General features: G+C 51.5%; 1 protein-coding gene across 1 annotated transcript in view; it reads left to right on the top strand.

The window, feature by feature from the left end:
- Positions 1 to 12,008, top strand: part of CDH22 (cadherin 22) — a 73,153-nt gene that overhangs the window by 14,213 nt on the left and 46,932 nt on the right. The window contains exon 3 of the mRNA XM_007446916.1: positions 10,573 to 10,692. Within this exon, the coding sequence (XP_007446978.1) occupies positions 10,573 to 10,692 (120 nt within the window). The remainder of the gene's footprint in view (positions 1 to 10,572; positions 10,693 to 12,008) is intronic.

Raw genomic sequence — 12,008 nt, 5'->3', positions numbered from 1 at the left:
TTCAGCAGCAAGGTCTGAGCTAGAGAGATAAATTTGGAGGTTGTCCATGGCAAAGACCCAGGGAGTACTTAGAACTCAATTTTGCAAGTGGGGAAACTGAGGCTCAGAGCAGGAGTGATGGGTCCAAGGTCACACAGCGTGTGAGAAGTAGGTTAAAGCCCTGACTTCCCAGATCCAGCAGCCCTCACTCCTGGACTCAAGCTCTGGCCGAAGGAGACGTGGCCCGCTCTCTCTTCACCCAAAACTGAACTGCACGTTTTTGCACGGAAAAGGCTAGAAAGATGACGAGAGAGATAAGGCTGGAGAAGGAAGCTGGAATCATATGCGAAGGACTTGAGGGAAGCACATAGCCTGGGAAAGGCTTAAGCAAGGAAGTAACGAGGGCAGACTTGCATTTTAGAAATCCCCCTCTGCTGTGGGGTGGAGAGTGGATGGGGATGAGGGATCCAGAAGGAGGTGCAGCCCCATATGCGCCATGTTGGCTTGCCCATCACCACTTCACTCTCACTTCAACTCTGAGTGGTGGCAGGACTGATGTCAACATCCCCATTGAACAGATGGGAACACCAAGGCTCAGAGAGAGGAGAAGATGTACCCACAGTCACATAGCAAGTCAATGACTGAGCAAGTTGGGCTTGGCTCCCAGGCTGTTGGAGCAGCAAGGTTCCTGTGTCACTCGTGGGGAAAGTGAGACCGAGAAAAGGGCAAGGACTCATTCAAGGTCACCCAGAGAGTGGGAGGCGGCGCCAGCCCCCAGCTTCATGAGCACGGCCCCAAGGAACCCCAGCCCTGCCTCACCTTGCTCTCCCGGTCCCCTGACTCTGACATTCCGCTCAGGAAAAAGTGGGGACTTAACTAGGACAAGCCAGGGAAAGAGGAAGCAGAAATTAAATTAGTTTATTTCATTTGAGCAACTTTTTGAAGGGGAAGCAAATCTGACACCGGGGTGCTTACAGAGACTCCAGGCGGCTTTGAAAATCAGTCACAATTACTGAGCCTCCTGATCTGGGCTGAGCGGGGCGGGGCCGACAAGCAGCACCAGGTTCTGGGAGGCTTCGGAGATCAGAAGGAGAAGGGACACAGCCTGGAACATGAAAGGCAGCAGCGCTCACCATTTAAACCACTCACAGCTTAAAAGGGAAGGGAGGTGTGCCGGGGGCCTCCAATGAGCCATGCTTCTGAGGAGGGGCACACCAGCCATGCTGAGCCTAATGCGGTGAAGCGGGTCCTGCATCTGACCGCCAGGAGGCCCGGCTCCCCGCGTGACCTTGGGAAAGTCCCTGACCCTCTCTGGGCCCCAAATTCCCTTTTGAGCACGGAGGGGGCTCATTCATGCCTAGATGTTTACTGAGTGCCTACTCTGTGCCAGGCACTGTTCCAGGCATTGGGGATTCTTAGAAAGCCTACATCTAGAGCAAGGAGAGAGACAGGAAAGAAATAAACAAGTCAACATATAAATGCACCCTGTGGTGTAAGTGCTGTGAAGAATAAGGGAATTGGGAGTTATACTGGGGGAGTGCTATTTTAGAGGGGTCAGGGAAAGCCTTTCTTTTTTATAAGAGAACACTTGAACAAAGATCTGAAGGAACCAAGGGAAGGGGCAAAGGAGCTATGTGAAACAGTGGTTTTCAAAGTTTATTGTGCATCCAAGTTACTTGGAGGACTTGTTAAAACACAGATGGCTCCCCTCTCCTCCCCAGGGTTTCTGATTCCGTAGGTCTGGGCTATTAGAAATGTTTGCGCTTTTTTTTTTTTTTGCGGTACGCGGGCCTCTCACTGCTGTGGCCTCTCCCGCTGCGGAGCACAGGCTCCGGACGCGCAGGCTCAGCGGCCATGGCTCACGGGCCCAGCCGCTCCGCGGCATGTGGGATCTTCCCGGACCGGGGCACGAACCCGCGTCCCCTGCATCGGCAGGCGGACTCTCAACCACTGCCCCACCAGGGAAGCCCTAGCAACGTTTGCATTTTTAACAAAGATGCTGTCAAAGGTGATGCTGATGCTACTGGTTCAGGGACCACACTTGGAGAACCACTAAGCTAGAGGAAGAATGTTCCAAGCGGAGGGAACAGCGAGTGCAAAGGTCCTGAGGAATAATGTGTTTGGTCATGTTTGAGGAATAGCAAGGAAGTCAATGAGGCTGAAGAGAAGAGTAAATGAGGGGGAGAGGATCCAAGGAGATCAGAAGAGGTACCGGAAGCTGGACCACATAGGACTTTGTAGCCATTGAAAGCTTTGGTTGTACTGTGAGTGAGATAGGGAGCAGAGAAATTATATGATCCAATGTAGATTTTTTTAAAGATGATTTGCTGGCCGCCATGTTGAAAATAGACTGTAGGGGTCAAGGATAGAAGAGGGAGATCAACGAGGAGACAACTGCAGTCTTGGGGGCAAGAGGTGATGGTGACTTGGATTCTGGATGTATGCTGAAGGTAGAACCAACAGGGTTTGTGAGGGATTGGATGTGGGAAGTGAGAGAGAGAGAGAAGACGAGGATGACGCTGAAGTTTTTGACCTGAGCAACTAGATGGATGGAGCTGCTATTGCTGAGATGGGGAATGATCCAGAAAGAGCAAGTTTTGCAGCACAAAATTAAGAATTCATTATTGGACACGTTAAGATTGAGATGTCTACTGGAAATCCACGTGGAGTTCTCAAGGGGACAGTTGGATCTCTGAGTCTGGAGGTCAGGAGCAAGTTCAGGGCTGGAGTTACAACTCTAGAAGTCATCAGCAGAGAGAGAGAATTTAAAGCTTGAGGCTGGGCAAAATTAACAAGGGAGTGAGTTTTGGTAGAGTTAGACTAGATAATCTCTTGATGTTGGGGGGCTAGACCCCTTCCCTAGGCTGTCACAACCCGACCAGTGGACCACAAGAGAATTTCACAGAGCTCCTGTGCCCGGTTCAACTCCACCTACTTATTAATGCCAACTATGTATAAGACAAAATACTTGGCACTGTTGAGGATACAAAAATGAGAAGTTCAATCCAACACACATCTATTAGCCACTGCTTTATTCTGGGCACTGCAGGGGATATAAAGATAAGTAATTGAATTAAATCCACAAATGTTTATTAGCACCCATTATATTACAAGGCCTCCAGTGTACTTGGCTCTGGAGGGGTTGCAAAGATGAGTCACCCAACTAAGCAAACATTTATTAGCACCTACTTTATATATATAGCCCCAAAGGGATAGAAAAATAAGCAGTTGGTTTAATTCAGTAAATACATAATAGTTCCTTCTGTGTACATGTCACTATTTTTTTCTTTTTTTCCTGTACGTGTCACTGCTAGGTATGTGGGGATACAAAGATAAGCAAGATACTGCCACTGACCTCAAAGTGGTAGCAGATCAGTTTCATCTGTGATGCCAACTCTGATTGACTAGTAGTGACTGTAGGGCTGTGTTGAGGAGTCTGGGGTCTCGTTTGGGCTCAGCAGAAAAGAATGCCACAGTCGATTAGTGATGTCTGCTGGGAGCAAAGGAAGGAGAATGTGATGAAGGAGAACGTGTATGTGGTGGTACATATACCATAGGATGGGCATTACTGGACCATGGGATTGGGGCTCAACAGACGGTCGAAACGGGCAGGGGCCCTGCCACAGCTGCTTTCCCATGGATTCCAATCCCTTCTGTGAGCAGCATCTTTAATAGATGGAAAAAAGACTTTCGTAGTACAGTCTGCACTTCTTGGGACATTCACTAAATAATAGCTATCGGCCAACACTGCTTTCACAAAGCTATTTCCCTTTATTCTCACAGTCCTAGGGAATAAGCAGGGCAGGTATTTCTATCCTCATTTTACCAATGAGGAGATAAATGCAGAGAGAGATAAAGTAACTTGCCTGAGTTTCCATACTAAGAGCTGGATCCGGAACCAGACCCAGAACCTGGAATCAGAACCTAAACTACTTGGCTCTGTGTACATGGGAACCAGTCACAACCATCTCTTTAGTGTGCACAGGACTTTGCAGCTTGCAAAACACTTTCACATCCCTAATCTCATTTCATCCTCCCAGGAACTCTCTTGGGTTAAGTGTTGACACCCCCATTTTACAGATGAGGAAACTGAGGCTTAAGAGAGGAGGGGAAATAAAATCGGATGGGCACACTGTCTGATTCCCAGGTCCCATGCTTGGGAGGATGGCGGCAGAGAGGAAAGGAGGAAGGCAGGAGGCAGTGTGCTCCCCAGGGGTCTCATTCGGGCAGGGCAGTGGCTGGCTGGGAGCCTCCAATTGTCCCATCTGCAGCTGGAGAGTGTGGCTCAACAGCCCTCAGGCCCAAGCCAGGAATCAATCGCTGGCCTCTGCAGAGACAACTTCTAAAGATGTTTTTAATTAAAGTCCAGGAAGATCTATATGTGCAATATCTCCTTGCCTAGCAACGGCACTGGCTCTCACCACCCAGGATGGGGAGAAATGGGACAGCAGGTTTCTGGTGGAGAGAGGTGTCAGAGAAGAACAGAGGCCCTGGCCCTCAGGAGTCGGCCCCATATCTTTCTTTGTCTTTTCCATCAAGAAATCACTCAGCAAACGTGAGCACCCTCGCTATGCTAGGCCCTGTGCCCACGTGGCAGTGGGTACAAAGGTGACAAATCTACCATCCTGCCCTCAAGGGCCTAGCACATAGTAGGTGCTCCGTAGATATTGGGTGACTGAATGGAACTGAATTATAAGCCAAAACTGTTTGCTTTCTGCAACTGGCAGAGGGATGCTACTGCAGAAACTTAGAATGTTGCTGTCCCGAACAAAGAAGGTGACCGGACTACTCCACAGAGGGTCCCGTTTAAATGTGGAGAGGATAGAAGAGCCTATGGGACTCAATTAGGGATAGTAGGGGAGTCCCTTCTCTCAGGGGGACAGATGAGATACACACACACACTCAAGTGTTGCCTGCCTGGGTGAGTCCATGGCTACCTCTTTCTGTCCCACTCTCTCTCTCTTTGTCTCTCTCTATATCTCTGCCTCTCTTACCCTCATCTCTCTGTCTCTATCCTAATTTCTCCCTGTGTGTCTGGGTACCTCTGTTTTTCTCACTTTCTCTCTGTCCATCTCTCTGCATCTCTGTCCCTCTGTCCCTTGTTTCTCTGTCTCTGACCCATTTTGTTGCTCCATCTCTCTATGCCTCCTTCTCTGTCACTTGTCTCTGGACCTGCCTCCTCCCCCTCTATCCTCCGACCTCCCCTTCCCGTGCAGCCACTTTCCTGAATCTCCTGTGTATCATTCATCTACATTAGGCTGCCTTGGGTGGGCAGCCGGAAGTGTGGTTGAGGCCAGTCCAGTAAGGTGGCATTGGAAGTGATGAGCAAAGAGGGGGTTGGGAGGGGCATGGTGGGGGGGGGGAGTTTGAGAAGGGGCTTGTTTCCTGTATAATCTGAATGTTCCCAGGGACTTGACAAGTGATTTTTAATTTTTAATAGAAAGCATTCCATACAGTTCCGGCAGCAGCAGGGGGTGGGACTCATGTCTCATAAATGTTTGAGAAGCTAAATGGGAGCCAAGGGTTTCCCCAGGCCCAGCAGGGAGGCAAGGGGAGGTAGGGAAGAGGCAGGATGATAATGATTGCAAACATCTTCATAATCATGACACTTGGTCACCTCAGTTGAGGACTCTGTTTTTTTCCAGAGCGTTTCGTCTCCTTCATCTTACTAAGGGGTATCCCTCACCCAGGAGACAGGAAGGGTAAAGTGTTGTCTCCATTTTACGGAAGGGGAACTGAGGCCCAGTCAGGCCGAGTAGTTTTCCCACCGCCACACAGAGAGCCAAGGAGAGGGCTGGAATGAGAATTTGTCTTCAATCCCTGACATCCACTCCACATGACACCCCCTTCTCCCTGAGCAGCTAGAGGCCCTGGGGCCCAATTTTGGGCTTCTGTTGGATTTCACAGACAGCCGGGGTTAAAGGGACAAGAAGGGAAAGAATTCTGGCCTAGGAGCCGGAGCATGGATTCCAGTTCTGACCCCATGACAAACCATGTCAGAAACCAGATAAACTAGAAATGAGGAGTGGGCAAGGGGTCAAGCCCCCTCCTTCCTGATACTGGTACCCACGGGTCTCCCACACAGGGCCAAGGACAGACCCAGAGATCTTCTGACCATACAGAGAGAGGAGAAAGGAATAAACTCTTATTGAGCACTTACTACATGCCTGGCTTCACCAGACACTTAAATCCATCATCTCTAATTCCCATAGCACCTCTGAGAGGCAGAGTGGGCCCCTCTAAATTACCAGTGAGGAAACAGGTCAAACAGGGGGAAAGACTTGATTGAGGGCACAGAGTGAGGAAGTGGTGGGATTTGAACCCAGGACTCTCTGATGCCAAAGTCCACCCAGTCTCCATGAAGTTGTGAGGGGCATCTCTTTGTAGGAGTGTCCAACTTCTCATGCTGATTTGGTGGCTTGTGTCATCCTTGATGCTTCCTTCTGGGTGCCGGTCTCAGTACAGGTGCAGTGAGTCCAGGAGGGTGACGTGCTGGCTACAGTGTTGTGGGTTTGAATCTTTTCCTACCACTTACTAATAACCTAATCTTGGGGAAGTCATTGAGCCTCTCTGTGACTCAGTTTTCTCATCAGTTCAATCAAAGGCTGGGGCATCAGTTCTCAGTCTGGAATGCACTTTAGAATCACTGCAGGAGCTTTTAAAATCCCCTTGCCTGTGCTCCGCCCCAAGAGAGCTCTATTAAATTGGTCTGGGATGGGGGCTCAGCATCAGTTTTACTTTAAAGCTCCTAAGAGATTCTAATGTGCAGCCAGGTTGAGAACCACTGGTTTCTGTGCTCTCCAAGGACCAGCCTTTTCATAGCATTAACATTCCACATGGAGCCCTGGGCCCTGGGCTCTGATATACTGTTTACCCGAGAATCCTTTGGGCAACGCTTCCTATGCCAGCCTGGAATTAGGCCCTTGATCCCGCGTAGCAGGACTGGGTGGCAGCACCATGGACAGCAAATGGCTCATTCTAGCCAATCCCATCCCTGCTTCTGGAAGTCTGGGCTTGAACCAGCTGCCAGAGAGCGAGAATCCTGAGCCCGGTTCCTTGCTGTTCCTCTGCTCTTCCCTCGCTCTCCTTTCTTTGAATCTTCTCTCATTTGCCTATCTACTTATCCTACTGATCCTCTCTCCTACAACCTTATAAGGCAAGGTGCACGTGTGTTTTGACATCAGATCGACCTGGGTTTGAATCCTGCCTCTCCTATTTCCTTGCCAGATGAATTTAGCCAGGGGCTCTCCTTGCTGCTGAACAAGGAAATCTATTTGAGTTCTCACAATGATCCTGAGAGTTTGGTAGTAATATTACCCCCATTTCACAAATGATGAAACTGAGGCAAAAGGGGTTCATTACTAAACGTCACTCAGCCTCCGTTTCCTCGTCTGCAAAGTGGAGATCTTAATAGAGCTTGCTTCAAGGCTCTATTATATGAATTCCATGAGATAGTGTACATAAAGGGCTTATTATAGTATGTAGCACAAAGAAGTTATTTAATAAACCTAATCGATCATTATCATTGAATAAGGGTATATAATAATGGGTTTCATTATTAATTTACATTGTCACCCTTCACTGTGTGTAGCAGTTTCCTCGTCTGTAAAATGGAATTGATGCAGGATTGCTCTGGAGTCGGCTCGTATCAGCTCATGGGAGCCAAATTTTGATTTTCAGGAGTTTTATGAACCACTTGATACCACATTCATAGCTTGAAATTGGCCATGGTGAGAGTATTTACACCGTAGAAATCAGCAAACACTACAAAGCAGGGAATTCCTCCCTACGCCTCCATCCCCCAGAGCCAATGGTTAAACGTTTGCCAGCAAGCATGCCGCTGCATCTACATCAGAGAATTGGTGTGAGGACTGAAGGAGAGAACGGCCGTGATGGCGCATTGCAAAATGCAAACTGCTGAACTTAGGGGGACGGCACAAGGTGGTCCTACAGCAGCCACAAGCCTGGCACCCTTTTGTCTGCGGATTCTGGGGAGCTGCTGACTTGTGAAGATGGTGGGAGGGTGTGTGGGGCCTTGGGGAATCAGTGGTGAATCACTGACCCTTTGCCATCCCCACGTGTCGGCATTAACTGTAATGGCTGCAATAAAGAATCCCAGATCGGGGAAATGATTCCATCATCCCCGCGGGAGTCCCAGGGATGCAGCCAGGGATAGAGAGACAGAGAGAGACAGAGAGAGAGAGAGAGAGAGAGAGAGCTCATCCTTGTCCCTGGGGAGTCACTCAGCCCGGCACTGTGCCTTGCCCAGGGGGAGAGGGGAACATGCAGAGAGTGACAGGGAGACCCTCTCTCATAACTGTTACAGCAGCTACTATTTATTGAGCACCCACCATGAGCCTGATGCTTTATGTATCCTCTCTCATTTCAGTTTGTCTGTGAGGGAGGCTTGATTGTGCCATTGTATACAGGCATGCAGCGTCTGCTGAGAGGACAGCAACCTGCGTTTATTAAGTTCTTAGTGTGGGATAGGCACTGTCCTCGGTGCTGAATACGGAAACCTATTTGAATTCTGAAACCAATCCCAGGAGTTTGGTGGTACTCTCACCCTCATTTCACAAATGAGGAAATTGAGGCAAAAATGGGGTTCATGACAGGCCCAAGCCCAAACTTCTAATAAGCCACAGAGTCACTGATTGTGATTCAGTACACCAGGCCACCATCCAGAGTCACTGTGTGTGTGTGTGTGTGTGTGTGTGTGTGTGTGTGTGTGCTGACTCTGGCTCCCAGAGGACTTTGGCTTTAGAGAGTCCTGGGTTCAAATCCCACCACTTCCTCAGTCTGTGCCCTCAGTCGAGTCTTTTCCCCTGTTTGACCTCTTTCCTCACCTGTAATTTAGAGGGGCCCACTCTGCCTCTCAGAGATGCTATGAGAATTAGAGGTGATGGATTTAAGTGGCTGGTGAAGCTAGGCATGTAGTGAGTGCTCAATAGGGTTTATTTCTTTCTTCTCTCTCTGTTTAAGAGGAGGCGCCTAGGATCATGCCCTTGCCCTGAATAGGAGACCCCTGAGTACCAAGCATCAAGAAGGAGGGGGCTTGCCCAAACCTCTTCCCCAGCTTCTCCAGGCAACTCTGACGTGGTTGATAGGGAGCCGGAGCCTCCAAAGAGAGAGGCGCGTTGCAGGGCCGGTTTAGGAGGCTGGGGCGGGGGTGGGGGGACACGGAGAGGGAAATGAGAAATGCAAAAGAGTGAAAAATAAATACATGTGTCTGTCTGGAGTGATCGAGGGCTGGAGGCGGGAGAGGTGGGTGGCTGGCTGGGCTTAGCAGAATTGCTGCAGTCACACTTGCAGAGCCTCACTCATTAGCCAGGCAGTGAACTGGCGTCACCCCCCAGCATGCCGCCCCGCTGGCCCAGAGAGCCCAACCCACCAGGAGGGCCCAACCCAGAACCTCAGGGGGCCTGGGCCCCATCCCCTCACCATCAGGGCACCCAGAAGAGGGCATCTCCTTGAGGTGAGGTCTGAGTCTCATCCCCCTTGGGTCCTATCCCGAGCCCCCAAGACTCCCTCTTGGGTCTTGTGTCTCACACCCTCCTATCTGGAAAGGTTTGGATGGACCACACAGCTTTGCCCATCCTTCCATTCACCCCCTTCCCCACCCCTTCCATCACCCCCACCCTGTCCAGCCTCACATCCCAAGCCCTGCTTTTGTCAAATTGAACATGATGTCAAATTAGAGCCATCTCTGGGACAGGCCGAGAGGAGCTCCCAGTTTAATGAGGCAGCGTCGAAAATCAATAACTTAATTGCCGCTGTTTGATGGACTTTTATCCAATTTATACTCTCCCCAGCAGCCTACGTGCAGAGCATGAGGAGAAGTGTGTGTGTCAGGGGCGGGAACTCTCTGGGCACCCGGGAGGAGGGGCGAGGAGGGCACGAGGACCCACAGCCAGCTACTTCCAAAGGGAAAGCTGGCTGCTGCTCTTCTGCCTGGGGCCCAAGAGACGCTGGCCCCTGAGCCCCGGTGAACTTGGCTGTCCTTCTGGGATGCCCACACATCACCATGGTGGGATGGCGGGGGTGGGGGGATTAGGATGTGGGAGGAAGGAGGCAGAATTCCCTTGAGAAATCAGGAGGGGCTGGGATGGGTAGAAGGACCGCTGCTTTGGGAGTAAAGTGCCTGGTTTCCAGTGTTAGCTCTAACTCTGTGATGACCTTAATTGGTGAAAATAACCATTTCCACCACCCACTGAGATACTGCTCTGAGTTCTGCACTGGGAGTTTAAAATGTGTTCCCTCATGAACCAAGGACTAGGACTGTGACCATTTTGCTGGTGAGGAAACTGAGATGCAGAGAGGCTGTCTTCCCTTGCCAGAGTTTTACAGCTGGGAACCACCGAAGGGAGATTTGAATCCAGATCTGACTCCATGGTCATGCTTGTGCCACTGGGAAGGCCCCAGGTCTGGAAGCGGGTTGGGGCTTAATGTGGGGATGAGGACTGTGAGGGGATTGGCTTCAGTGACCGCCGGCCTAGGTCTCCTTCCCCAGCTTCTCTGGGAGTGGGGAGCGATGGGGAGGACGAGCACAGCGGCCCCGGCTGACCCCTGTCTCGCTTGGTCCCCTGGGCCCAGGCACGTCGGTGATGCAGGTGGTGGCCTCGGATGCGGATGACCCCACGTACGGCAGCAGCGCTCGACTGGTGTACAGCGTGCTGGATGGCGAGCGCCACTTCACCGTGGACCCCAAGACCGGTGAGGGGCGGGGCCAGGCCAAAGGGGCGGGGCCGGGGCGGGACCAGAGGCGTGGCGCAAGGGGCGGGGCCGGAGGGGCGGGCGGAAGTCTCTCAGCGTTCCAACCGACAGAGGATACCGAGGCATCTTTCTGGCTCCAGGAGACCCCAGGGTCGCGGAGAGGGAGGGCGACCAGGCAGGAAGAGAGAAGGACCGAGGAGCAGAAAAAACAAAATAGAGTGGGGGGCGCCTGCAAGACTGGTGAGGAAACAGAAAGGCAGGAGGCTATCACTGTGGGCGCCCTGAAAGGACTTCGGAGGCCTGAACTCAGTGGCCCCTCTTGCCGTTGGAGCTAAACTGAGGCAGGCGTGTCCGCAGCCCAGACAGGGTCGGTCATGGTCATAAGTGTCGCTGGGGGCCGGGGGTAAAGCGGGGACGGCCGTCGGCCGGTGAAAGGCACCTTTTCGGCAGTTGTGAAAGCTGTTCAGGTGGCAGTTGTTAAGGATCTGATGGGAAGACCGAGGCCGACACCCTTAGGGAAGGAAGGCTTCTTGAGTTCCTCGCCCTGCCCCCCATCACCAGGCAGTGGTGCAGCACTCCCACGCACCGTCCCCCACGTCACTCACTCTGAGGCTAGAACCGGAGTACCTGTGTGAGGGGCCTCGTGAGAGTGGCAGGGAGAACAGAGGCAGGAGGCTGAGGCTCAGAGAGATGGAGAGGTTCACTCAAGGTCCCACAGCGGGAGCGGCTGCCGGTGACAAGGGCAGCGCCCTCACTGTCCCAGGGACTGGAGAAGGCAGGAGATGAGACATCCGACACCACAGAATATTCATCAAATGCCTTCATGGGGCTCACAGTTCAGTGGGGGCAGGGGGACAGGCATCCGTGTGGGCAATTAGGATGCAAGTTTCTTGGAGGCGGGAGCAGCAATCTCCAAAGGATAAGAAAGTGTTGGCCAGACCGAGATTCAGAGGAGGGCATTCCAGGCAGAGGGCCTGGTGTACGCAAAACTGGAAGGAGGATAACAGCCCGAGGCATGAGGGGAATTGTGAGCAACTCAGGACTGGGGAAGAGGCTTGTTGAGAGGTAATGTAGAGAGGCTGGCAGGGGCCTGACTGCCCCGTGCAAGGCGGGCTGAAGCCCTTGGATTTTATTCTCAGGGTAGTGGGGTGGGAGGGTGTTTGATGGATTTGGGTTGGGGGTTTTGGTGTGTGTTTGTTTTGTTTAGGGGGGAGGGGTTGAGGATTCCATTCTATAATTGCATTCTCTTACACATAATATCCGCATTATTTTTTTCTCCTTGTTAAACTAACACGTTTTAGAAAACATTCAGACAT

This window comes from Lipotes vexillifer, unplaced genomic scaffold (assembly GCF_000442215.2).
Source record: "Lipotes vexillifer unplaced genomic scaffold, Lipotes_vexillifer_v1.1 scaffold565, whole genome shotgun sequence".
Lineage (NCBI taxonomy): Eukaryota > Metazoa > Chordata > Mammalia > Artiodactyla > Lipotidae > Lipotes > Lipotes vexillifer.
The sequence above is the reverse complement of the archived record's forward strand: the minus strand, read 5'-3'. Positions and strand labels throughout refer to the sequence as shown.